This window comes from Callorhinchus milii, unplaced genomic scaffold (genome assembly GCF_018977255.1).
Source record: "Callorhinchus milii isolate IMCB2004 unplaced genomic scaffold, IMCB_Cmil_1.0 Scaffold3, whole genome shotgun sequence".
NCBI lineage: Eukaryota > Metazoa > Chordata > Chondrichthyes > Chimaeriformes > Callorhinchidae > Callorhinchus > Callorhinchus milii.
The window spans coordinates 4,407,874-4,435,075 of record NW_024704744.1 but is presented as its reverse complement, the minus strand read 5'-3'; the positions used below and the strand labels follow the sequence as shown (position 1 = coordinate 4,435,075).

The 27,202-nt window shown below is 44.4% G+C and overlaps 1 protein-coding gene across 3 annotated transcripts in view; it reads left to right on the top strand.

The window, feature by feature from the left end:
• LOC103185603 (adhesion G protein-coupled receptor B3-like) overlaps positions 1-27,202 on the top strand; it is an 89,263-nt gene that overhangs the window by 22,956 nt on the left and 39,105 nt on the right. For all 3 annotated transcript variants that reach the window (XM_042333402.1, XM_042333403.1, XM_042333401.1), the window contains exons 3-5: positions 17,160-17,310; positions 19,321-19,390; positions 24,436-24,502. In XM_042333402.1, the coding sequence (XP_042189336.1) occupies positions 17,160-17,310; positions 19,321-19,390; positions 24,436-24,502 (288 nt within the window). The remainder of the gene's footprint in view (positions 1-17,159; positions 17,311-19,320; positions 19,391-24,435; positions 24,503-27,202) is intronic.

The following is a 27,202-nucleotide window of genomic DNA, read 5'->3' as shown; positions in this document are numbered from 1 at the left end:
ACATAAATGCATTCACATCATTCGTACGGCTATATGACAAGTTGATTGTACCCTTGAAGGCAACCTGTTCAGAGTATTCAAATACTCAGTCAAAGTCTATTAGAAATGCCAGACGGTACAAACAACTTTCATCTGACATTTTGGGAATGTCATTATGTGTAGAATATATAATAATACTAATCCTTGCATTTGATGAAGGACCCTTCACTTCAGGACATCTCAAAACGCTTCATGGGATATACTGTGAAGTTGAGTGACTGTATATTTCATGGGCGAATGTGGTAGCCAATTGTGTTCACAGCAATGCCTCACAAACAGTCACAAAATGTATAAGCAATTTTATCCGAGGGGGGAAATGTTGGCTAGATGACCTTGAGAAACTCCTTTCGCTTCGTGAAAAGTGACTTGTGATCTTTAACATCCACCTGAACAGGCACAAACGGACCTTGGTTTAATGTCTCTTTTGAAGGACGGCACACCACAATGCAGCATTCCCCCCTCCGCCAGCCCGACCCCCCAACCCTCACCCAGCACTGCATTGGAGTATCAGCCTAGACTGTGAGTTTGTAGTGCCAACATGGGGCTCGAGCCCACAGACTTCTGACTCTGAGGCGAGAATACTACTGAGTGTAGCACTAAGCCTGGCTCACTGGTAGCACTTTCGCCCCTGAGTCAGGAGGTTGTGGGTTCAAGCTCCATATCAGGACTTGGAATCACACGGTCTAAGCTGTCACTCCAATTTAGTGCTGGGGGGTGTGTTGCAGAGACAAAGGTGCCGTCCTTCAGATGAAATGTTAAACCGACTGCTGTCTGCCTGTTCAGATGGACATTAAAGATCCCATGGGGCTACTTGAAAAGATAAGGGAGTTTCTCTCCCCCGATGTCCTAGCCAACAATCCTCCAAATAAAATTGGTCACTCACTCACTCCGCACTGACTGTCAAGTTCTTCCTATGTTAAAGCTGGCAACGATTCAATTCCTGATCTCAGATGAAGTTCACTGTGTGGACTACAGCATACGCTGAACGATGTAGTAGTGAGATGGTGATTAGCAATGGTGAGGGCTTTCTCTCTCCCTCCCCTCTACAGTTTGGAGCTTCAGTTTTCACTCACTTTGGCAACTGCTGTGAGCTGCTCGCTGACCATGGCTGGCAGTCCATCTGTAGCTAGAAAAGCAAATCTGTCCCATTTCAGGTCAGCCCTATCCATGCACTCAACCGTTCGCAAAAGGACATCTGTTCCTGTTGTTCCCTCCATTAGTGGAGCAAGTACAGGTAACTCTTTATCGCAGAAATCCTTGTCATATTCTTGAGTAAATATAGCTCACCGTGAGACATCTTCCACCTTCTTATGCTTGAGTAGGCAACAAACTGCTGGGCTTTTTTCGCTTAGCTGTTCCTGCACATTTTCAGGCTTATTGATTGGAGGTGGCTTGTTACGAGACAGACCAACATGGCAAAATGTTTGTTTCTTTTCCAGGTACACAACAATATTGAGCTAAGACAGAGCCTTTGAAGCTTATTTTTCCAATTCAAAGTATTCTTACACTGGGCTTTGAGGCCATGTGCTTACCTTTCATATAACTCGCTCACAAAATACACAGTCAATTCACTTTACAATATATTCTATGAAACACTTTGAGATGTCTCAATGGTGTATATGTCAATTGCAAGGATTATTCTAAGTCAAATATAGGATTTCAGCCTATATCCAACGACATTAAAACGGGCTGATTTAACTGCTGTTAATAGTTAACTGCTAACTGCTGGGATAGGCACCTGGGCTGGAGTTGGGGGAGAGGGGAAAGATGGTCGAAAGTGAGGTCAAAGAGATCGGTCTTGAGATGGGCCTTCTATGAGAGTGGAGGGGAGAAGGGGATAAGTGAGTCGGAGGAAATTCAGGACTTCCCGTGAGTGGGCATAGAATATACTCAATTATCTTTTTGAAAAAGAAAACAATCTTTGCATTTGATATAACACCTTTCATGTCAGGAGGACCTACTCAAAGCACTTTCCTGAATCTTGTAGGTGAATGCAGCAGCCAATTTTTGCTCACAACAGTGTCCGACACACAGCCATGAAATGAATGATCAAATTTATTTGGGGATTGTTGATGAGGACACCTTGTCCTTTTGAATCGTGCTTTGGGATCTTTAACGTCCACCTGAACAGGGAGAAGCGGCCTTGGTTTAACACCTTGTCCAAAGACGGCACTGCAGCATTCCCACAGCACTGCGCTGGAGTGACAGGCTGGACTATGTGAGCTCAAAGTCCGGAGCTTGAACCCAACGTGGAGCTTGAAACCTTCTGACTTAGGGGCAAGACTGTAAGCGTCTAATCATCCGAACCAGACTGACAACTAAGGGAGGGCAGGAGTCCAGATTGCTCGAAGTGTGTGAATGAAATTTGTGTTTCTTTAGAGGTCACGACTGATCAGGCCTTCAGAGTTTGTAATTCTGATAATAAAGGAGAAGGATAATCTGATAAAATCAGATAAGCAGGGATTGGATTTTCAGCGCATATAGGACATCCGCTTTAGGGAAGCTTATTGTGGCGAGTTGCACCGAAGCTGACTCAGACGCTATTGTGAAGGGAGCTCAGTGAAGGGAGTGTCGTCACTGCCTTCGCTTGTGTATGGAGCAGGTTAGGTGGAGTGTTTGTTGCCAGTCGGTCAGTCTCACCTCTGCTCCAGACACCGGCTGGTTTGGTGGAAGTGGTGGACGGACGATTGCTTGCAACTGGCTTGCAACGACTGTCTCACAATGGAGACTATTAGAGAAGGGAATTTGTTCCTGTGTCCTATCACAACAAACCCCCCCAAACTGTGACTGCAACAGTGTCACTCTTCTTGGTTCGCTATGGAGACGGTGCAGTGATTCCCCACCCCCCATCCCATCATTAACAATTGTCGAGTCCTGTAGCGTATTGGTTAGAGCACTCACCTCCCAAACGAGAGGACCTGGGTTCGATTCTCGGGCAAGGCAAAACCTTAGGCAAGTTTCCTTACTCCATACGCCTCTGTTTACCTAGCAGTAAGAAGGAAGTTGGGTGTTAGTTGATTAGTGGATCGCTTTTTCACGGGTAATAATCCCTTCAAAAAATAGTAATAATTTGGTCACTCAATCCACAATTGTTTGTGGAACATTGCTGTGTCCAATTTACTGCTGCGTTTTGCCCTCAAAATATACAGTCAATTCACTTAATAGAATATTCTGTGAAGCGCTTTGAGACATCTCGAAGAAGTGATAAGGCACTACATCAAATGCAAGGATTATTATTATTAGATAGCGCTGTTCACAATGTGTATCGTCTCGGAACACTTAGAAAAGAGGTCTCCATGCGCTGATGTGTGCCAGTGTGTGTCACATTACAGCGGTCACCAATCAAAAGGCCTCTTTCATCGTGCATGTGTTGTGATCAGTGAGGCGAGGGATGAACGTTCTGGGCAAAGCTGCATTATTTCAATGTCGGCAACTTTGTCAGCATTATCAGTCACTTCCCAAACTCCTGAAGGCTGGAATAGGGTTGTCAGGAAAGGTGGTTAAGGCCAGGATCCTGGGATTGTTTAAAAAGCGGTTTGATGCTGTGATTGGGGTAGTGGGAGTGGTAGATTAATAATAATAATCCTTGCATTTGGTATATTTTTGAATAGTTTTTGAATATCCTTATTTTAAAAAGGACATACTTGTCCTAGAGGGGGCGCAGCGTAGATTCACGAGGTTAGTTCCTGGGCTGTATTCTCTAGAGTACAGAAGAATTAGGGGAGATCTTATTGAAACGTATAAGATTCTTAAAGGGCTGATAAAGTAGACGCTGAGGGACTGTTTCCCCTGGTGGGAGAATCTATAACCAGGGTCGCAGTCTTAAAATTAAGGGTCAGCCTTTTAGAACAGAGTTGAGGAAACATTTCTTCACTCAGAGGGTAGTGAATTTATGGAATTCACTACCCCAGAAGGCTGTAGATGCTCAGTTCTTGAACATCTTCAAGGCTGAGACTGATAGATTTTTTAAAAATAGAGGGATTAGGGGATATGGGGATAGGGCAGGTAATTAGAGTTAGGTCAGAAGATCAGCCATGATCTTATTGAATGGCGGGGCAGGATCGAGGGGCCGAATGGCCTACTCCTGCGTCTAATTCTTATGTTCTTATGTTCTTATAGCACCTTATCATGTAGACAAGATGTTTCAAAGGGCTTTACAGGATTTACTGTAAAGTTGTTTTTGACTGTATTTTATGGATGAAACGTGACAGCCAATTGCACACAGCAGTGTCTGACAAACAGCCTTGAAGCGAGTGATGGATTTTATTTGGGGGATTGTTGGCCAGGAGATCAGGAGAAACTCCCTTCTCTTTTCAAATAGTGCCATATGTACTTTACTATCCCCCTGAACGAACAGATGAGACCTCGGTTTAACTTCTCATATGATGAACGGGATGAGATCAGATGGGCCGAATGGCCTTCTTTATCCAAGATAATCTTGGGATCTTGTGATGTTGTTTACTGTCTGTGAGCAACACTGATGATGGTGCCATCGGTGATCATCAGGGGAGTGTATCCACAGACTGCAGCATCAGGAGGGTGCAAGAAATAGAGGTTAGAAGTCAGATTGTTATGAAAGAGCACATTCCAGCATATCGATAGAACAACAGCAACATGCATTTATATGGCGCACCCCACACAGGGTAGCATCCCAGAGCGCTTTAGAAGAAAGAAACAACTGTCCTTATCAATTAGCTTCATGCCAGTCAGTCACCTCAGGGGCAGAATGCGGTATTCTGGAACTTAAGGTTTTTTTCCCCTGCATTTTGGTCCATTCCTCATTACGTTTTTGAAGATATAAACAAAATGCCATTTTCTAGTTGATGGATGTGGACAAGCTGTGAGGAATGAATGATTGGGATAATAATAATAATCCTTGCATTTGATATAGCACCGTATCACGTCATTGAGACATCTCAAAGCACTTTGCAGAATATATTGTAAAGTGGATTGAATATTTATTATGCAGCCAATTGTGCACAGCAGTATCCCACAAACAGTTGTGGATTGAGCGGCCAAATTTTTCTAATATATCAGCTTTGGTAAAAGCTCAGAGCTCTTCAGCATTGAAAGAGACGTCTCATAAGGGATCTTATCAAGGTAAATAAGGTGCCAAATGGGGTTGAGAAAGTCAATCCAAAACAATGATTTCAGATACGTCAAGGCAGAAAGCCTGGAGGCCGCAGGTTCAAGGTTGTGAAGCTTAATTATAATACTAATCCTTGCATTTGATATAGTGCCTTATCACATCATTGAGACGTCCCAAAGAGCATCACAGGATTGTGGGCAAAACGAAGGTTCAGGACGGGAAGTATTTCTTTACTCAAAGGCGAATTAACAGCTGGCACTTCAGGGCACTGCTCATGACACCAGCCAGAGTGGCTTGTCAGCAGGACACGGAATCGCAAGGATACTTCCTGTACAGCTTCTGTTAACAGTGCCAGCCAAAGCCCTAATTGGTAGGGTGGTCCTAGCTGGACAAGCAGCGGGAAAGCTCGCCAGACAGTGCTCTCAGTGCAAGCTGTGCAGTTTTAACTAGTTGAACTCGAGTAGTTACCCCGAGCACACAATCTGAACTCCCTGAGCCTTGGCACTCGCCAACCTGTGCTTAATACTCTCCAGAATTAGGTAAACAGAATGTGTACCTTCCGGTAGAGTGCACGTTCGATTCACATGGAAATTTCTACGTGTAGGTGACATGCATACGTGGAACTCTGTTATGGACGCTCTTAAGCACGCTGATGGGTTTCTGCATGTGACTGGAATGTTGAGGTCTGTGGTGGTGGAGGGGGCACGAGGGGATGGGATGTGGGGAGAGAGGAGGAGAAATTCCAACTGGTTCTGGATTTAAACTTCCTTTCCGAATGTTCAAATTCTGAATGATTATTGAATTTGGTCTTAAATTTGAAGCCCATTTAAAAGAACGTCCAGAAAATACAATACAATATAGCTATACAAATTTACATTTGTACAGCACCTTTCATGTCAGGAGCGCGTCCCAAGTTTTACAGCACAGAATTTGCACCCAAACTTAAACAATTTAGATTAATTAATCAATTAATTCAAAATCAAGACTGAATAGAAGGATTTTGCAAAATGCGCACGATTCTCAAATGCTGGGATTTCTCCTGAAAGAGTCTGCTAACCATTGCACTACAGGACTGTAGTTTCATGTTGAGAGGACATCTCAAAGCGCTTCACATGATTTTACTGTAAATTTACCGTGACTGTGTATTTTGTAGGTGAACGCCGCAGTCAATTTGCGCACAGCAATATCCCACAAACAACGGTGTGAAAGTGAAATGGTCAATTTTATGGCCTACAAAAATTGTTACCAGATGCAAGAGTAATTACTTGTGCAAGCACACGATAAGGTGCTGTAAAACATGCAAGGACTTCAAGTTCTTATTTTATACTCTGCTAAAAATAGCACTTTTTTTTGCTGTTTCTGTCCCATTAGCAAGACATAATGAAAATTAGGTTACTTTTATAGATCAGCCTAGATTAGTCTTCACTATTGATGGCAGACCAGCCAGCCTGGCTCATTCGAAGAACTTAACAAGGTCACAAGATCACAAGAGAGGTTCTTGTGACCTTCCTCTTCGTTCGTGGCTACGGTCATCTTCTCACTCCCTCTGGCTCGGCATCGGGCTCAGCTACTGTGAAACGCTCTGAGACGCCGCCTGGCGTGCAGGGCGCTATATAAATGCAAGTTGTTGTTGTTACATTACAGCACAAGCTGTTTCTTAACCAAGGCCAAGCACACTGGCCTCAACCTTCCGGTTGTTTATTCCTCTGTTTGTAAATAAATAGTTCCTGGTATCTGTCCTGAAAATGCCCATTGCAACTCCAAACCTGTGCCCTCTTGTTCACGTTCTGCTTTGGGATATCTGAAAGTATGGTTAGGAGATTTTTTTTAATCCCATTGTATTTATTCGTATATAAATCTATATAATGGCCTCTCTGAACCATCTCTTCCCAAAGACAAAGAGTGCTATTTTGTTGCATCATTGCTCATAGAGAGTCCTGTAGTGTTGTGGTTAGCGAGCTCACTGCGCAAGCGAGAGGTCCCGGGTTCGATTCCCCGCCAGGACAAAACCTTAGGCAAGTTTCCTCACTCCACACGTCTCTGTTTACCTAGCAGTAAGCAGGAACGAAACCCGGTTGTTAGTCGATTGATGGATTACTTTCCGGGGGTAATAATCCCCTAAAAAAAAATGTGGTCACTCAATGCTGTCGCAATTGAATGCTGCGTTTCGCCTACAAAACATACAGTCGATTCACTTTACAATATATTCTGTGAAGCGCTTTGAGACGTCTCAACAGCCTGATAAAACCTTGTAGCAAATGTGATAATTATTATTATGATTTATTTATAGCTCATTCCTCTAACACTGGAGATTATTTTGCTGCTCAGAGGAGCAGACCAGTCACTGCAGCTTTAGATTCTTTCCATTCGGCTCCTATCGGCTTCTTCCCTGCAAGACAAAGTCTTAACAGGTGAATGTTAGCTGGACAACAAGCTGGTCAGACAGTATTCACAATGGGCAAACTGTGCAGCTTTGGCTGGCTAAGACTCCAGCAATACAGCAACATGTACCTGTGCCTGATACTTTTCAGGATTAGATAGACAGGATGCCTCTCTCCGGGGAGAGAGTGCCATCCCATTCCAGCTGGATTATGCACGTTTGTGCAAATCAACAAGATCATAAAATTCCAGTGAGGAAGGTTCTTAGGCCCATTTGATCTCATTCTTCCAGAATAACCAACCTCCTGTCCTCCCATCACAGCATCCAGCTGTTTCTTAAATGCGTCTTCACCTGAACCACCCTTAACCCATTACAGTTGCTATCTACCGTAGCGTAGAGGTTAGCTTGCTTGCCCCGCAAGCGGAGGACCCGGGTTTGATTCCCAAGAGGGACAAAACCTTAGGCAGGTTTTCTTCCTCCACACACCTTGCAAGGCGAGTGCTCCAACCAATACACTACAAGAAGTTGGGCAGTTTTATTGTCTGTGTCTGACCATATACGCACACGTGGAGTCCCTTATGATATCATTGGATATTTGAGTCAGAATCGAGCTGGCAGGCATGACTGAGGACTGGAGCTCTCCTGCTCTTTGAATAATTCAGGAGGAGAGTTTATGAAGGCATCTTCCAACTGGGATCTCAAGGTGTTTACCTGACTGCAATTGTTAAAGGGTTGACAGAGGACCTCTGTCTCTCTCTCTCTTTTACTCATACCCCATCCTGTTCCAGCCTGACGCTAATGGTGCTTTGGCAAAGGTACGTTGGCCCAGGTGAAACTGTTCAGCAAGCAAAGGGTGGCTATAATTACCTGCGTAGGCCAGGAAAGTGCAGAGCCAAATTCAATTACCATCCAGGCAAAATGCAGCCCAATTTGTAATAACGTGGTCATTTTTGCGTTGATGTAGAGCCTTTCACACTGCACATAGCTTCACAGGGAATTGCTTCAGAGAGCAGTGAGTGTATGTGTTTTGTTAGCAGCCACTCTCGCCCACAAAGTATAGGGTCACTCCACTTCACAGGCGAAGGAGACACAATTTGCGCGCAGAGATGTCTGACAGTAAGCCGCAAAAAAACAAGATCGACTGCTTTTTTTCCCTCTTCGGTGATTATTGCCCAGGATACCAGGAGAAAATTCCCTTCCCTTTACTGAACAGTGCCGTGGGATCTTTAATGTCACCCTCCTGAACAGGTGAACAAGAGTATGTCACAGGTTTCACTTGTAAAGTGTGGTGACCCGGATTTTTGTAGGTGAACACGGCAAGACAATTTGCGCGCAGCAATTTGCCGATTTGCAGAGAGATTAGGGATGGAATTACAGAGAGCTGGAGCAGAATAGCTTAAGGCTCACCCACCAATAGTGGGGCATAATGGAGCATATTTTATAATAATAATAATAATCCTTGCACTTGATATTGCGCCTTATCACAATGTTGAGACGTCTTTAAGTGCTTCACAGAATATATTATGAAGTGAATTGATTATGTGTTTGTGGGCAAAATGCAGCAGCTGTTTGCACTCAGCCGTGTCCCGTAAGCAGTCGTGGATTGAGTGATCGCATTTATTTTGAGGGATTATTATCTCCAGAAAGCGATCGGCCAATCGATTAACAACCGAGTTCCTATTTACAGCAAGGCAGGAGTGTCGAGTAAGGAGACTTGCCTAAGGTTTCACCCTGCCCGGGAGTCCTGTAGCTCAGTGGTTAGAGCACTCGCTTTGCAAGTGAGAGATCTGAGTTCAATTCCAGGCAGCGCGAAACCTTGGGCAAGTTTCCTTACTCCACACAGAGCCTAATAATAATCCCTCCAAAACCAAAAACAATAATAAATTGGTCATTTTCAATCTACGACTGTTTGTGGGACATTGCTGTGCGCAATTGGCTGCCGCGTTCGCCCACAAATATACAGTCAATTCACTTTACAGTGTGTTCTGTGAAGCGCTTTGGGACGTCCTCCTGACGTGAAAAGCGCTATATCAAATGCAAGGATTATTATTATTATTATTATCCCGCTTGTGAGGCGAGTGCCACACCCACTATGCTACAAGACTCCACGGGGTCGGGGGATGAATAGCCCTAGTTTACCTGATGATTCCTGACAGTTTCTTAATGTTGGGGATCATCCTCTTTGTTCTCTTCTTCACTAGGTATCAGGCCTGGGCAGCCGCACCTTATGGTCATAGATGATGAGAGAAATTCCCTCTCTTTTTATTAGCTTGTGCATGTTAGCCTGGCTCAGTTGGTAGCACTCTTGTCTCTGCATCAGAAGGTTGTGGGTTCAAGTCTCACAAGGGGATGGAATGTTAAACCAAGGTCCTCATCTGCCTTTTTAGATGGAGGTTAAAAATCCTTCACTGCTACACGAAAAGAGAAGGGAGTTTCTCTCTCCCAGTGTCTTGGACAATAATCCCCCAAATAAAATCGGTCACTCACTCCACGGCTATTTCTGGGACACTGCTGTGCGCAAACCAGCTGCCGGATTCGCCCACAAAGCACAAACAGTCACTACACTTTATATTCTGTGAAGTGCTTTGTGACATTGTTCTGACGTGAAGGACGCTATACCAAATGTAAAGGTTATTTATTATTTTCAGCCTTTGTGTATTATCTCTTATAATTTTCTGTTTCAGGCCCATGTCTATTGCAGCTCAATAGAGTATAACACAATCTCATTCTCACTCTCAAACTCATTACATTCCATACGTAATATGGAACTGAAACTCTACATTGGGAACAATTCAAAAACAATTTGCATAATTTGTGCTTCAAGAGAGTTTGTCGAGTTTCTCGAGATTGCATTTCATCGATCGGGTTATTTTGTTAGTTGGCAAACAATGCTGTTTCCACCAGCCAAAGGCTTCACCATCTTTCAGTCAAATCTGTTCCTTGCATTGAATCCACCTGTATGTGCCTGGAAAGGAAGCATACATGAGGAAGAAGGGAATAGAAGGGTACATGTCACTCGGTCCCCCTCCCCCCACTCCCATTCCCGGCTCATGTACAACAAAAATAATAATAATTATAATAATAATCCTTGAATTTGTGGATAACAAGTATGGATTTGGTTGCGAAGGAGCAGGAATTTGAGCAGGTTCATTCAGTGGGAGAGCTAGCCCACCAGTGTGACATGGTAATAATAATAATCCTTGCATTTGATCTAGTCACATCATTGGGAGATCTCAAAAGTGCTTCACAGGATATACGGTAAATTGGAGTGACTGTGTATTTTGTGGGTGCAACATAGCAGCCAGTTGTGCACAGTAATGTGTCACAAACAGCCATGGAGTGAGTAACCAACTATGTATTTTGGAGGATTGTTGGTGAGCCTCCACTTCATCTCCACAGACGGCTTCTCCTCTAGTTCCCGCACCGTTTTGTGTGGCGTTCCTCAGGGCTCTGTCCTTGGTGCCCTCCTCTTCAATATCTATATGCTCCCTCTTGGTGACATCATCCGCAGACATGGGGTCAACATCCACATGGATGCAGATGACACCCAACTCTGCCTCTCTGCCTCCACCCTTGACTCCAGGACCACTGCTGTCCTGACAGAATGTCTATCAGACATCAAGTTCTGGATGAGAGCTAACTTCTTCAGTTGAACGTCAACAAGACCGAGGCTCTCCTCATTGGCTCCCGTCAGCGCCTTCACACCGCGGGCGCTGACAGCATCACCATTCCATGACTCCACCTTATGAAGCCAGTCCGGAACCTTGGCATCTTGGCCACAGGCCACTGAAACCCTCATACATGTTTTCATTACATCGAGGCTTGACTATGCAAACTCCTTGCTTGTCGGCCTCCCCAACTCCTCATTCCATAGACTGCAGATCATCCAGAACTCTGCAGCCTGTGTCCTCTCCCGCACTATGCTCCGCAGCCCTATCACCCCCCATCCTCGCCCGACTCCACAGAGGATACAGTTCAAGATCCTGGTTCTCACCTTCAAAGCCTTCCATGGCCTTGCTCCCTCCCTACCTCTGTGACTTCCTAACCCCCTACCATCCTGCACACTCCCTCCACTCAGCGGGCTCCAGCCTGCTTCACATCCCCACCTCACCCACACCACCATTGGCAGGCGGTCTTTCTGCCACTCTGCCCTCACCCTCTGGAACTCCATCCCGCAGTCCCTCCGTCTCGCCACCCCATTGCCTCCTTCAAGACGCATCTCAAGACCTTCCTCTTCAATCATGCTTTCAATCACCCTGCCCCCCCTGCCCTCCACCCTCCCCAATCCCAACCCCCAAACTCGGGTCTGAAATACTGACTGTCCAGCACCTTGGGACGTCCGCCGACGTGAAAGGTGCTGTACAAACGTAATTTTGTTGTTGTTGTGAGGACACCGGGAGAAACTCCCTTCCCTTTTTGAATAGTGACGTGGAATCTTTAACGTCCACCTGAACAGGCAGATAGGACTTCGGTTAAATGTTTCAACCTGAAAAATGAGACAAAAACAGCAAAGCAAGTAGTCTTTGAAGGGATGGGGACCTTGACACTTCATATGTCAGTACTGTTGACCCAGTTTGGTGATATGCTTCACCAGTAATGATTGTCGCATGTAGTAGCGGTTTTGGGGCAATGTGGCAGCCAGTTTGTGCACAGAAAGATAACAAACACAATGTACCACAACGGAGCAGGGTTAACACTATAGAGGAGAGAAGAGAAACGTAGAAACTTGGGCCATTGTGTCTGTTCCAGCTCCTTGAAGAGCAATCCTTTCAGTTCCATTTACCTGCCCTTTCCCTAGACCCCTGGGGTTGACTAANTTTTTCCATATGTAGGTATCGTGTACATACTTTGGGAGGAAAAGGAGCTTTGAGGAATGTGGAGGGGAACAGGCAAGGAAGTGGGATTAAAAGATCTGCCAAATAAACTGGCTAAAAGGGACTGTTATCTACGTTCCTATTTGTCTGGCCGTCACACAAAGGGTTATGCGGAGAAATTGTACACCTCGCAGGAGTGTTTGAGTCCACTTTGATGCCATTATCTGGTGAGACACTGATTGGATCATCCATGCATGCTTACATGGAGAATGATTGAACCTCCAAGGCCGTCCTGTCTCACTCAGTCACAGCAGTGGTCAACAACCGCGCAGCGATCAAACAATTCAGCGGCGGAAGAAATTGCAGAACAAAAGCAACAACACGGCTGGCTCTCAACCATGCCTTGTATTTAATTGTGTATTCCTTTAGTGGTTTTAAGTAATTGAGTTTCCAACCCGGGCAGATCGCTAGCGCCAGCAATCTTTCCGTTACGCTGCGATTGCTTTCTATAAACATGTTAAGAACAAGACTGCCGGCATTCTACTCAATTGTTCACGAACCGTAAAACCAAGGAAATTTACAGCGCAGAAGAAAGCCACTTTTAAGTGGAGTCCTGTAGCGCAGTGGTTAGAGCACGTGCCTCGCAAGTGAGAGGACCCAGGTTCGATTCCCGGCCAGGGCAAAACCTTAGGCAAGTCGCCTTACTCCACACACCTCTGTTTACCTCATAAGTAGGAACCGGGTGTTAGTTGATTGGTGGATCGCTTTCTGGGGGTAATAATTCATTAATAAAATACTAGTTTGGTCACTCAATCCACGACTGTTTGTGGGACACTTCTGTGTGCAATTGGCTGCCACGTTTCCCCCACAAAACACAGTCAATTCGCTTCACGATATATTCTGTGAAGCGCTTTCAGACGTCTCAATGGCATGATGAGGTGCTATATCATTTTGTTGGCAAAAATCGGCAGTCAATTGTACACAGGAGTTTCCCACAAACAGTCGTGGATTGAGTGGATCTGTCAATCGACTATCAGTTCCTACTTACTGCTAGGTAATCAGAGGCATGTGGAGTAAGCAAACTTGCCTAAAGTTTCGCCCTGCCGGGAATTGAATCCAGATCCTCTCGCTGGCGACACAAGAGTGCTAACTACTCTGTGGAACAGGCTCCCTGGGGACAAAACACAAAATACTGCAGATGCTGGAAATCTGAAAACAAAACAGAAATCGCTGCGAACACTCAGCAGGTCAGGAGCATCTATGGAGAAAGGAAAGTGAGTCAACGTTTCGGGTCCACGACCCTTCGTCAGAACTGGGGTATGTTGGGAGGGAGAGGCTTTTAAGGGCTAACAGAGAGGGGGGAGGCAGGACAAGGAAGACAGAGGAGAAAATGGGTTAGAGGACACAGGAGGATGGGTTAAAGAGGTTAGATTGGCCTTGGTCTTTTTTCATCTAGCATTTCTTATGTTCTTTCGCTATGGGACTCCACATGATCCAAAGGACAGCACCTCGAACAGTGCAGCACACCCCCAGCACTGCATTGGAGTGCTAGCTCAGACTATATGGGTTCCAAGTCCCGATGTGGGGCTTGAACCCACAACCTCCTGACTCGGTAGTGAGAGTGCTACCAACTGAACCAGGCTGACTTGCGTTCAGAATATGAGCAGTCAACATTATTATTCCAGTGCTCAGTCAGGGTGCGAGGTTGTAAATCTCTCTATATTGTGTATAAGCAGCTGAAGCTCAGCATTGGCAAAACCACCATGTCAGTGACTGTGAATGAATTGTCCACTCAGCCATGTGCATCGGCCGTTTTTGTCAAATTGATCCGCCCAGTGGGGCAGACGGAGGAAGAAGAACCATTTAAGTTTAAACATTAATCTGCTTAATCAATGGGAAACGGAGCAAAGATTTATTATTATAATAAAAGATTCTTGCATTCAATACAGCACTTGATCACGTTGTCAAGAGCTCGAGAAGCGCTTCACGTGATATCACGTAAAGTGGTGTGATTGTGCGTTTTATGGCTGAAATATAGAATCAAACCACTTTACAGTATTAGCTCAACTACGTTGAGAATGCATCGATAGCATCGGAAATGTAATGCGAAGCTTTCCCTTCATTTGTGGCCTTTTGACATGCAAGTTCTTTATTGTTCAATTAATTTTCCATTTCCTTTTATTCAATTATTGTTGCCTGGTCTTGTGCAAGGATTTGTTGAAAAGGAGACACAAACTGCTCTGAAGCTGAACTCTGCTGGATTTCACAGCGTGCTCGCTTTTTGTTATTGATAATAACAATCCTTGCATTTGATATAGCGCCTCATATCGTCGAGACATCTCAATGTGCAACACAGGATATACTGTTAGGTGGATTGACTGTATAGTTTGTGGGTGAAACGTGACATCCAATTGCGGAGAGCAATGTTCCACAAACAGTTATGGATTGAGTGACCAAATTATTATCATTTTTTTTAAGGGATTATTTTGTAGGCAAAACACGGCAGCCAGTGCTGCATTGCTGGCCGCGAGTTGGTCATCGCTGATCTAGTATATGGTGACCAGACACCATCCTAAGCCTAGCAAAGCCTTCCTCAGTTCTGAGTCTGAAACTGTACGTACTCCAAATGAGGTCATACCAACTCTCTATGTAACTGGAGAACCTTCTCCTTGCTTTTATATACCAGACCTCTTGTAATAAAGGCCTGTGTCCCATTTGCCTTACTGATGTGTTTCTGCACCTTCGAACTAGATGTTTCATGATCTGTGGACTTGATAGATCTTTCTTTCCCCCAGATCTCTCTGGTCATCTACCTTACCCATTCAGCACATACTGTATTCCCAACCACTATCCTTTGGAGATGTAAAGGTCTCAATCCACAACTGTTTGTGGGGACACTTTCTGCTCGCAATTGGCTGCCACATTTTGTGGGCAAATTCTGTGAAGAGCTTTGAGGCGTCTGGAAGACTTAATAAGGCACTATATCAAACCCAAGGATTATTATTATAATATCCCAAGTGTATGACCTCACACTTTTCAGTATGAAGCCTCATCTGTCCTAGTTCTGCCCTGTCTTAATCTGTCTGTGCCTTTGCAATATTCCTAAATTCCTTGACGATTTACAGCACCTCCTAGTGTCCCCTCTCTTCCTGTGCTCACATCATTAAACTATCACTGCGGACACAGAGAACGTTCTCTTTAACACCAACTCTCTGCCTCCTGTCTCCCAACCAATTTCCTGTCCGTGACATAATATTGCCTTCCAACTCCACATGCCTTAATTTCAGCTAATAATCTGTAATGTGACATTTCATTGAATGCTTTCTGAAAATCCATATAAATGACAACTCGTTTATCTATCACCTCTGTGGTTTTGCCAAGGAGCTCTATTAGGTTTGTGAGACTTCATCTATCATCACAAACCAAGGTTGATTCTCCCAGGCCTGTGTTTATTTGTTTAGATCATTATTATTTTTCTGTTTATAGTCAAATATAATAAGTTCCTGATTTCCCTGATCTTCTGTCATCTCATCCTCCTTCTCCACTGTGAAGACTGCAGCAAAATATTCCTTGAATATTGCTGCCTACGCCCTTATACTTTACGGCTGTCACACCTGTCGTAGCTATCAATGGAATCCCTTCTCTACCCTCCCCTTTTAACACCTCTTTCTGTTAATGTACTTGTCACTTCTTACACAACCTATTGTGTGGAGTCCTGTAGCATAGTGGTTAGAGCACTCACCTCACAAGGATGGACCCAGGTTCGATTCCCAGGTGGGGCGAAACCTTAGGGAAGTTTCCTTACTCCACACTCTGCTTGCCTGTTGATTGGCAGATCACTTTATGTGGGTAATAATCCCTTGAAAAAAATATTTAAAAAACAATTTGGTCACTCAATCCACGACTGTTTATGGGACATAGCTGTGCACAAAATGTCCTGCAAAATAGCTGCTGTGTTTCACCCACAAATATACAGTCAATTCACTTTCCAGTAAAAGTATACTCTGACTCAAGAGGTGAGAGTGCTACCAACTGAGCTAGGCTGACAACCAAAGAAAAAAGTCACATTGAGTTGGCCAGGGGTCTGTCCCACTGAGCATCTCTAACCCAGGACAAACACATGAGTCGGTGAGTCAGTGACAAAAGGTATCAATAGTTAACAAATGAGCAAATAGGGAGATTAGATTTTTTTTCACACTGAGAGTGGTTCGGATATGAAACACCCCGCCATGAGTGGTGGTTGAGGCAAAACCCATATTAGCTTTCGAAAGGAAACTAGATAGATATCTCAAAAGAAGTAAACTACATGGCAGGTAAATGGGATTGAAAACATTGCTCTTTAAAAGAGGCGGCGCAGACAAGATGAACCTAATGGAATTCTTCTGTGCTGTAAATTTATATGGTTATATGAATGCAACAAAGCAGTGGAGAAAAGGGTTTGGAGGCCAATTTCAGGCAGATACCAGTAAGTTTTCTTTACGCGGAGGATAATCAATGACTGGAACAGGTTATCAGGGAGTGTGGTTGAGGCCAAGACACTGAAAATCATTTAATAAGCATCTTATCTTAAGAGATGGGGGGACAGTAGGATGAGTGTTCTGAAGGAATGGGATCAGATGAGCCAAAAGGCCTTCTTTAACCAAACCAACCTTCTACTCTTCTGATCAACTCCTGGGCTTCAAAGTGTGTTGTATTTTCTTTGATAAGTATCCCTAGACAAATCCCAACACTTTGGGACGTCCTCCCAATGTGACAGGCGACATACAAATGTAATTTGTTGCTTTGTTGTAGGCAGTAATCCTGGCTAAATGTTCTCTCTTTTTCTTCCTACCTGTAGGGGGTTTGCACAATGACGACAGCATTTCTGCACTTCTTCTTCCTGGCTTCTTTCTGTTGGGTTCTGACCGAAGCTTGGCAATCGTACATGGCAGTTACAGGGAAGATCAGAACAAGGCTGATCCGCAAACGCTTTTTGTGCCTTGGATGGGGTAAGAAACATCAGTGCATAAATAATAATAATAAACCTTGCATTTGATATCATGTCTTTGGGATGTCTCAAAGCGCTTAACAGGTTATACTGTAAAGTGGATTGACTGTATATTTTGTGGGTGAAATGCAGCAGCCCATATTGTGCAGCGATGGGGTGAGGAGAAATCCGGTCTGTAAACAACAGCCAACAACTTGCGTTTATATAGCTCCCATCACACAGGATAGGGTCTATGAGTCCACACAATTGTGAAGTCAATAACAATTTATAGCACCTTCACGCAGGGTAGCATCTCAGAGCGCTGAACAGTGGTTGAGCCTTAAGGCGAGCCAGTGGGAGGGGAGAATTGACCATAAGCACGCTCGAAGGCGCGACCTGAAAATGGGGATGGAGGTGGAAAAGTGGAGGGATTGACGGAGAGAGTTCCAAAGTTTGGGGGGGTGTAGCTGAAGGCACGGCCGCCCATGGTGGAGCGGAGAGGACGAGGGACAAGCAGGAAGCTAGAGCCAGCCGAGCGGAGGTGGCGGGTGGTGGAGTGGGGAGCAAGCCGGTTGGACAGGTAGGTATGGAGGTGCCAGGGTTTGACATCAGGCACCAAGTGAGGGAGAAGAGGGCAAGAGGAAATGAACATAGGCCTGGTCAGCATCAGTATAAAGCTTCTTTACACTTGCATCTAGAATTATTATAATGATAATCATCCTTGAATTTAACATAGGGAGGACATCTCAAAGTGCTTCACAGGATTATTTGCTGTAAAGTGCAGTGACTGTATTTTGTTGACAAATGAAACAGCCACTTTACATTCAGCCATGTTACACAAAGAGCCATGAAATGAATCACCAGTTTTACCTGAGGGATCCTTGGCCGAGGTACCTTAATTCATTGGAGTAGAAAAAATTGAGGGGGCCCTGATTGAGGTGTACAAAATGGTGAGGGCTTTTGACAGAGTAAATAGGGAGAAGCTATTTCCACTGGTAGGGGAGTTAGTGACTGAAAAAACAGGATATAAAGTAGTCCCAAGAAGAGCGAAAGGAAAGATGGGAGTCTTTTTTTGACACTCAGACAGTTGTTGGGATGTGGAATGCCCTGCCAAGTAAGGTGGTAGATTTGGACATTGTGACTCAAGAGAGAAGCAGACCGGTATATAAACGATAGAGGCTTGAAGAGGCATAGGGATTAGGCAGGGCAGTGGGATTGAACGACCAGCTTGTTCTGAGAGCCGGTGCAGACTCGATGAGTTGAATTGCCGCCTTCTGCGCTGCAAATGTCTATGATTCTATGATTTTATAAAAGCAAATTCTTAAAACCTTTGAGTAAACTGGAGGAGGACACAGACTGTGATTGAAGTTGGGGTAAATTCAGAACAAATCTGTGGAGACGCTACTACTTCAGCGAGCGAGCAGTAAACAAATGGAGCAGATTCTCGAGGGAGGCGGCAGAAGCAGAGCGTGTCGTTTGTTTCAAGAAATTTGTTTCAAGAAAAATCAGATAGATTTCTGTTAGAAATGAATTTCTCAGGATACAACATACAGTTTGGGACATGACTTGTGCAATGTGGTGGTAAGCCAATTGGTTGGATCTTGGCCTTCTTTCGCCTAGCAAATTCTCATGCTCTTATTTTCTTAACTAGCAACCTTGAGCATCATTTTACACCTGCGGGTGTTTTTTTGACTCAACAACAACTTGCATTTATATAGCGCTTTTGACACGAGTAGAATCTTGGAGCGCTTGCAACCTGAGACGTCAATTACTCTGTGTTTTGTTTTCCTTCTCTGGCAGGATATTTTTTGTAATGTTTCATGAGAAACAAACTCTGGAAGTGTTTACAGAAAAATTCACTTCCTCCCTCATTAAGTATTTTCTCTCATATAAGTTAATGCCGCGGGAGTGTTGAATTGATGTGTGTGTGGTTTTTATTTCCGTCCACGCAGCAAAATAAAACTGATAATTTCTCAAGTGCTCAAATGTGCAGTGATGCAGTTTTCTTATCAGATGTAATTTGTTTCATCAGGTTTGCCAGCTCTGGTGGTGGCGATTTCAATGGGATTTACAAAGGCAAAAGGATATGGGACACCGAGCTAGTAAGTCACTTAAAAAAACTGCACATTATTATTATTATAATAATAGTAATCTTTACATTTGATATAGCTTCTTATCGAAACATTGAGCTTTTTTTTCATTTTTTTTATATATAGCGCTTATAGACATATGTATAGACATATAGCGCTTTTTCACATATTTTAGAAGTCTCAAAGCGCTTCACAGAACATACTTTAAAGTGGATTGACTGTGTATTTTGTTGGTGAAACGCGGCAGCCAATTGCGAACAGTTATGGATTGAGTGACCAATTATTTCTTATTTTGGAGCAGTTATTACCCCCGGAAAGCGATCTGCTAATCGACTAACAACCGGATTCCTACTTACTGATAGCTTCCTACTTACAGTTAAATAGTTTTTATCTGTAATAAACTGCATATCATTAAAAAAAAATTAGATTGTAAATGCAATAACATAGAGGCAGCCATTACAAGTGCCTACAACATAAGAAATAAGGAACTAGAGAAGATCAGGAAGTGTGTTGACCTACAAATTGTGGCAGTTCAAGACGAGCAGACTTCCTATAATCATTGGTGAAACTGGGACTGTTAATAAGGAAATTCAGAAATGGCTTGACAAAGTTCCCGCTGCACGAAATGTCCACCTCCTGCAGAAAGAAGAGTAGTTATTTGGGGAAGTTCAAATATACTAAGAGAAGTAACATCCATTCAAGTGTATAGTGGCAGTGTTACTGGTCTGGCTGACCCAATACTGAAAAACATTTAGTTCTACCTCTACAAAAAGATCTAAATTTCGATAACATAATAATAATAAAAATAATAATAATCCTTGCGTTTGTTATAGCACCTTATCACATCAACAAGACATCTCAAAGTGCTTCACAGGATTTTACTGTAAAGAGCAGTGATTGTGTATCTGGAAGGTAGATGCATAACCAATTTGTGCACAAAAATGTCTCACATGTGATTGACCATATTTATCTGGGTTGATTGGCCAAAGCATCCAGGAGAAACTCCTTTCTCTTTTTGTATGGTGCCTTGGATGTTTAACGTCATTCCCCTGTAACTTATTGATGGGCGTCTGTCTTATCCCACCTCTTCATGTCCATGTATCTACACAACAATACTATACGGATTTACAGTTATATTGTATTGCTTTTCAAGTCAGGAGTATGTCTCAAAGTGCTTGACAGTCCTGGCTTGGCACCCGAGTTGGGGGTGGTAGCTGAGGGAGGTGGGGAGGAGAAAGGTTACCGAAAACGTGATCAAAAAGGTAGATCTTGAGATGGATCTTGAATGAGTTGAAGAGAGAGAGAAGGAGGGAGGGAGTCAGAGGAACTCTGATATAGAGTTCCAGAGAGAGTGGGAGCAGATAGGCTGAAAGCCCACTTGCCGTTGGTTTGGTAGGTAGGGCTGGGGACATGAAACAGGCTGGTCTGCTGAGCAAAGGTAGTGGCCCAGTTAATAGAGTTTGAGGAGGTCGCAAAGGTTGGGATCTGACACTTAAGAGTGAAAATGAGGATCTTGACTCAATCCATGGGGGTTGGGGAGCCAATGGAGCCAGACAACGATGAGGATGATAGGCTTGCGGAGCTTGGTGTGGAGACACGGGCTGTAAGGCTGTAATGATTCCTGCCTGATTGGAAATTATTTCCAATTTAGTATTTTTCTTCAGTAAAGCCACGAGGTGCTGACATTTCTGCTCTGCTTGGTCAATAAGGAGGCTTGCAGCCACTCTCAGTTACAGGATCTTATCAGACAGCAGACATTGGGAAACAGAGCACATCAGCCCTTTCTGGTCCTGATTAGCAACAAGAAACATCTGACCTTCAGAGCTTCAGTGTTGGGCGAGCACAGAGCAGTACGTGACACCTTGAGTAAAATAGCTCGCACCGTCCAGTCTCTCGGCAGTTTCAAAGGCTCAAAAGATGATGCCGTATTGTCATAATAATAATAATAATAATACTTGCCTTTGATATAGCACCTTATCACAGTGTTGAGACGTCTCAAAGCGCTTCACAGGCATACTGTAAACTGAATTGACTATATTCTGTGGGCAAAACACGGCAGCCAATTCAGCACAGGAGTGTCCCACTAGCAACAACAACAACTTGCATTTATATAGCAGCCTTCACGTGGGATAGCATCCCAGAGCGCTCGAAAATTCCCGGATTGAGTGTTTTAAAAATTGTTCTAAAAAATTATATTTATTATAATTGCACTACAGTATTCCACTTAGTCAGACAGCTTAGACGTAAAATATAAGATCATCATTAAATTAATAGCATAGCGCATCAGTTAGAGCACTCATCTGGCAAGTAAGAGAACCCGAGTTTGATTCCCGGGCAAGGTGAAACCTTAGGCAAGTTTCCTTACTCCACACGCCTCTGTTTACCAGCAGTAAGTAAGAACCTGGTTGTTAGTCGATTAGCGAATTGATTTCCGGGGATAATAATCCCTTCAAAGACAATAATAATTTGGTCATTCAATCCACGACTATTTGTGGGACACTGCTGTGCGCAATTGGCTGCTGAGTTTCGTCCACAAATTCACTTTACAGTCCATTCGGTAAGCACTTGGATATGTCTAAACGAGGTGATAACAACAACAATTTGCACGTACGTAGCGCCGTCCAGGCAGGGTAGTAGCGTCTCAGAGCACTTAACAGTGACGGAGACTGAATCCGAGCCGGGGGTGGGGAGTGCCCGTAAGCACGGTTTGAAAAGGAAGATTTTCAGGTGGGACTTGAAATAGGGGAGAGAGGGGGCAAGGGTGAGGGATTGAGGGAGAGTGTTCCAAAGTTTCGGGGAGTAGTGGCTGATTGTGGAATCTCCAATGGTGGAGCGGAGGGCGGAAAAGACAAGCAGGAGGCCGGTGCCAGTCGAGAAGAGGCACCGGGTGGTGGATTGGGGAGGGATGAGGTCAGAGAGGTAGGGAAGTGCCAGGGAGTGAATGGATTTGAAAACAAGTGTGAAGATCTCACACCCATGGTATATGGCACTATACCAAATGCAAGGATTATTATTATTTATTATTCATTATTCTGCCTCATACACATGATATCAGACCATAAGATTATAATGTATAATAATAATCCTTGCATTTGATATAGCGCCATTATCACATCGTCAAGCCGTCTCAAAGCGCTTCACAGGATACACTGTAAAATAGATTGAATGTGTATTTTGTGGACGAAACGTAGCAGCCAATTTGCTCACAGCAGTGTCCCACAAACAGTGGTGGATTGGCTATTTTGGGGGATTATTGGTTCGGATACCAGGACAAACTCCCTTCTCTTAGTTCCGTTGGAGAAGGCCCATCAGCCCATCTGATCTCATGCCTACCGTCCTCCCAACATAGCATCACACTGCATTGGAGCGTCAGCTTAGACTGTGAGCTGAAAGTCCCGACGTGAGGGCTTGAACCCGCAACCTCCTGACTTGAACTCACAACTTTCTGCTGCCAACCGAGCATCACATAGAGCTTCAGCCCCACTGATCTCAACCTTCCAGAATACCAACCCGACCTTCCTCCCATTACAGCATCCAGCTGGGGTTTTTTTTTAGCAGCTTTAGGGAAAAACCCAGCAGGTGCTTTTTTTTCCAGGACCAGGAACGTCTAATTAATGAAAGCTTTTCATTCTCGTCTCGTGTCTTAATTAACTCGCAGCTGCCAGTTCAGCCCTAAAATGTGCTGCATTGTTCATTATCACCTTCAACAATTCAGAACCTCAAGCAAGTCTAGTTTGAGAGGAGTGCAGCGTGTCTGTGATACAAAAATCATAGTTTCTCCCGGTCTCCCGGCCAACTGGAACTCCGATGCAGTGCTGGGGGGCTGTTGCATTGTCGGAGGTGCCGTACTTTGGATGAGACGTTAAACCGAGGTCCTGTCTCCCTGTTCAGGTGGATGTTAAAGATTTTACAGCTCTATTCGAAAAGAGAAGGGAGTTTCTCTCTCCCGGTGTCCTGGCCAACAATCCCCCAAGTAAAGTTGATCACTCACTTCATGGCTGTTTGTGGGACATTTCTGGGTGCAATTGGCTGCCGCGTTTTGCTCACAAAATACACCGTCGATCCACTTCACAGAATATCCTGTGAAATGCTTTGAGATATCTTGATGATGTTATAAGGGCACTAAAGCGAATGCAAGGATTATTATTATTAATAAATAAAATTGATCGCTCACTTCATGGCAGTTTGTGGGACATTGCTATGTGCAAATTAGCTGCAATTATTATTCTAATATTATAATGATTATTATTATTGTATATCAAATCCAAGTATTATTATTATGAAGTTGTGCTTTTTTGCTGTGCTAGCTCCTCCACTGAAGTTATGTACCATAATAATACAACTGATAATAGTCCTTGCATTTAACCAAGCACCTTTCACGTCAGGACATCTCAAAACACTTCACAGCATTTACTGGAGTGACTGTGTATTTTGCAGGGAAATGGGGCAGCCATTTTATATGCAGCAGTGTCCCACAAACAGCCACAAATTGAACTAGTTTTATCGGTGGGGGGATTGTCGACCAGGACACCTGGCGAAATTCCCTTCTCCTTTCGAGTAGTGCCACGGGATCTTTAACGTATACCTTAACAGAGCAGACGAGACCGCAGTTTAACGTCTCACTTGAAGGACGACACCTCAAAGGGCACGGGAAGTTGGGATGAGAGAGGTTAGCTCTCAGTGGAGGAGCGAACAGCAGGTTAGGCTGGGTGGGGGAATTGATATCCACCCACGCTGTGATGTGCATGATACTGTGAGGGGATGATTCATAATTGATTTTGTGTCCAGAGGCGTCTCTTTGACATTGACGTCTGGTGTGGAGGACGGGATGTTAGATTGGTCTTTGGGATCTCAGATAAAGTGCAAGACCAGCTTGGGAGCTTGAGAGCTCCAGAGACCACTGATTTTAAACGTGTCTACATCGCACGTAGCCTCCCTCGGTACCTGAACTTCACACAGCGAGTCAGTCCGTTCTCTGGTGTGTCCACAGACTGTTAATGCATTGCAAGGTATCTAATTCTGATGTGTGGCTTGTTTGTTGTTGTGTTCTTTCACAGCTGCTGGCTGTCTCTGGAGGGAGGTCTGTTGTACGCCTTTGTGGGACCTGCAGCTGCTGTTGTTCTGGTAAATGCTTCAAGTGAAAACACTCTGTACACAACCCGCACTTGTCATTAAATCCAGCGAGAGCCCGATGGCCATGCTTAATTGACACCTGCCCCATTGCAGATATGAGTACAGTGTGGATAACCGGACTGTGATTGTCTGTGTGTCTATGTGTATATGTCTGTGATACTCTCTCTCTACTGCTTTTGTGTTTGTGTGTCTCTCTTTCTCTGTTTCTATCTGTATACCTCTTTCTCTGTCTATTTTTCTTAAATATGTGTGTGTGTGTGTGCGCCTGTATGTCTCACTCCCTGATTCTTTTAATAATCTGTATGTGGGTGTGTATCTGTCTCTCTATCTCTCCCTCTGACTCTCTCTCTCTCCGTGCCTCTCTCAAATCTGTATATGTGTGTCAGTTGGGATTCTCCCTTTTTCTCCTCTCTCTTTCCTTTCTCTCTCGCTCTGCCTCTCTCGCAGTCTGTGTGTCTGTAATTAATTGGATCCTGTAGTTACCTCGCACTGTCAGTTCAGTCCCATTCCGTTAAAATCACAATCCCGGAAGCCACACTCACACACACACAACCGAATAAAATTGCTTAATTGGATAGAGAGATACGCATATAATCAGTGTATGGATACGCGGGATTCTGCTCCGCAGTGTCGAACATATATTCTGTTACTGAATGAGTAAAAGTATCTTATAAATTGTGTCCCTAATATAAGGATGTCTTGAGGGATGAAGTGTGTTTTATTTAATGTGATTTTTGTCAATAAATCCGTGCATTTGGTATAGCGCCTTTCTCATCGGGAGGACATCTCAAAGTGTTTCTTAAGGGTTACTTATGGGCAAATGTGAAAGCAATGTCTCACAAACAACCATAAAGTAAATAACCAATTTTATCTACGGGATTGTTGGCCAGGACACCTGGAGAAGCTCCCTGCTCTTTTCGAGTAGTGCCACGGGATCTTTAACAAACACCTTTAACAAACAGGCAGACGGGACCTTGATTTAAGGTCTCATTTGAATGACATTGCATCCAACAATGGAGCACAACCCCACCACTGTATTGGATTGTCAGCTTAATCTATGTGAGTTCAAAGACTTCGACGAGGGGCTAGAACCTACAATCTTCTCAATCAGAGGCGCGAGCGCTACCAACTGAGCCAAGCTGACAGCATTTTTTGATGCTAGATGTGTAATTCACAATTCTAATCACTCATGGAAACCTGGTGAAGATGGGTTTGCTGAAGATCTCTGGTAATGGATAGAACCAATGGCATCCTCCTGCCTGACACTGTTGCTGTCAGGTGAGAATCACCAAGTGTGATATGTTAACCTTGGTGTTAATTATCTCATCCTTGAAAGTTCTGCTCTGGCCAAAGGAACCAGAATAGAAATGAGTGGGATTGGCAGGAAACTTGGACCAAGATTCCCTTCACAGTGGAGACTTTGGGTTCAGCAGATTCTCTTCTGATTGGATGGAGGTCCTGCGATGAAGAGACCCTCTCCTGAGCCCTCCCTGTACTTCCTCCCTTTACAGGATTCCTTCCTGTACATCTTTGTCCTTTGGGATCAACACATTTCACAAGGATACATTCTTCAGGAGGGAGTTAATCTTCCGAGCACCTTTGAACAAGACACATTGTGTGACTCTGTGCGATGCAGCTCTCACCAAGGCAACCCACACGGCTTTAGAATAAGCAACAATAGAAAACGCTGCTTTCAAATCCCGTCTAAAAAATCCTTTCTCTTTAACTACATCTTCTACTGTCACCCTATGACAATCCCCCCAGTCCCCCCCCCCCCCCCAACTTCCAATATCTCCCACCCTTCTCAGGCTCCCACTTTGTCTCTGGAAATTGCTATGAGGCATTTTTGTGCACAAAGGGATTTCTCTAAGCTCCAGTTGCTGTCTCTCCACTGAGTCGCAGGGACACTACTGAAATGTGGCGGAGGAGATTCGAGAATCTAATGTGAGGCCGACCCCACTATTGCAGCCAGTCATTGCCTGTAATACCAGTGTAATACCAATACTACTGTGTTTTAGATAGAACATAGGAACAGGAGTAGGCCATTCAGCCCCTTGAGCCTGTTCTGCCATTCTATTAAATTATGGCTGTTTTGTACCTCAACTCCAATTACCCGCCTTTGCTCCATATCCTTTGACACCATTACCTAATAAGCTAAGAACAAGGAGTTAGCGGTTTAACGAGAAGATCCCATCACCACCACCACCAACAACAACAACAACAACAACAACAACTTCTAAGGACAACCAGGAACCTGATGACACCAACAACAACACCTTGCCATTATATGGCGCCTTTCACGCAGGATAGCGTCCCAGAGCAGGTCTGATAAATACCAGCCCTACCAAAATCGCCCACAACCCAGACATGGGGAAAGTTCACTCAGACTCCAGCATTTGATCTCTGTTGATCTCCTTCAAGCAAGATGGCCGCGCCCTTCGCTTAGCAAAAAACAGCCTGCCTCCTGTGCTCCAGTCCACCATTTCGCCGCCCTCTCTATGGAACTCCATCTCAGAGTCCTTCCGACACACTCCCTCCCTCCCCTCGTTTAAGGCACATCTCAAGGCCTACCTCTGTCACTGTGCTTTGGAGTCTCCTGTCCCCTCCCACCAGTGCTCCCATCCTTACCCACTCTGCTCCCAAACCCCAGCTCGGGTGCCCAGCCAGCAGTGCTTTGGGACGTCCTCCCGA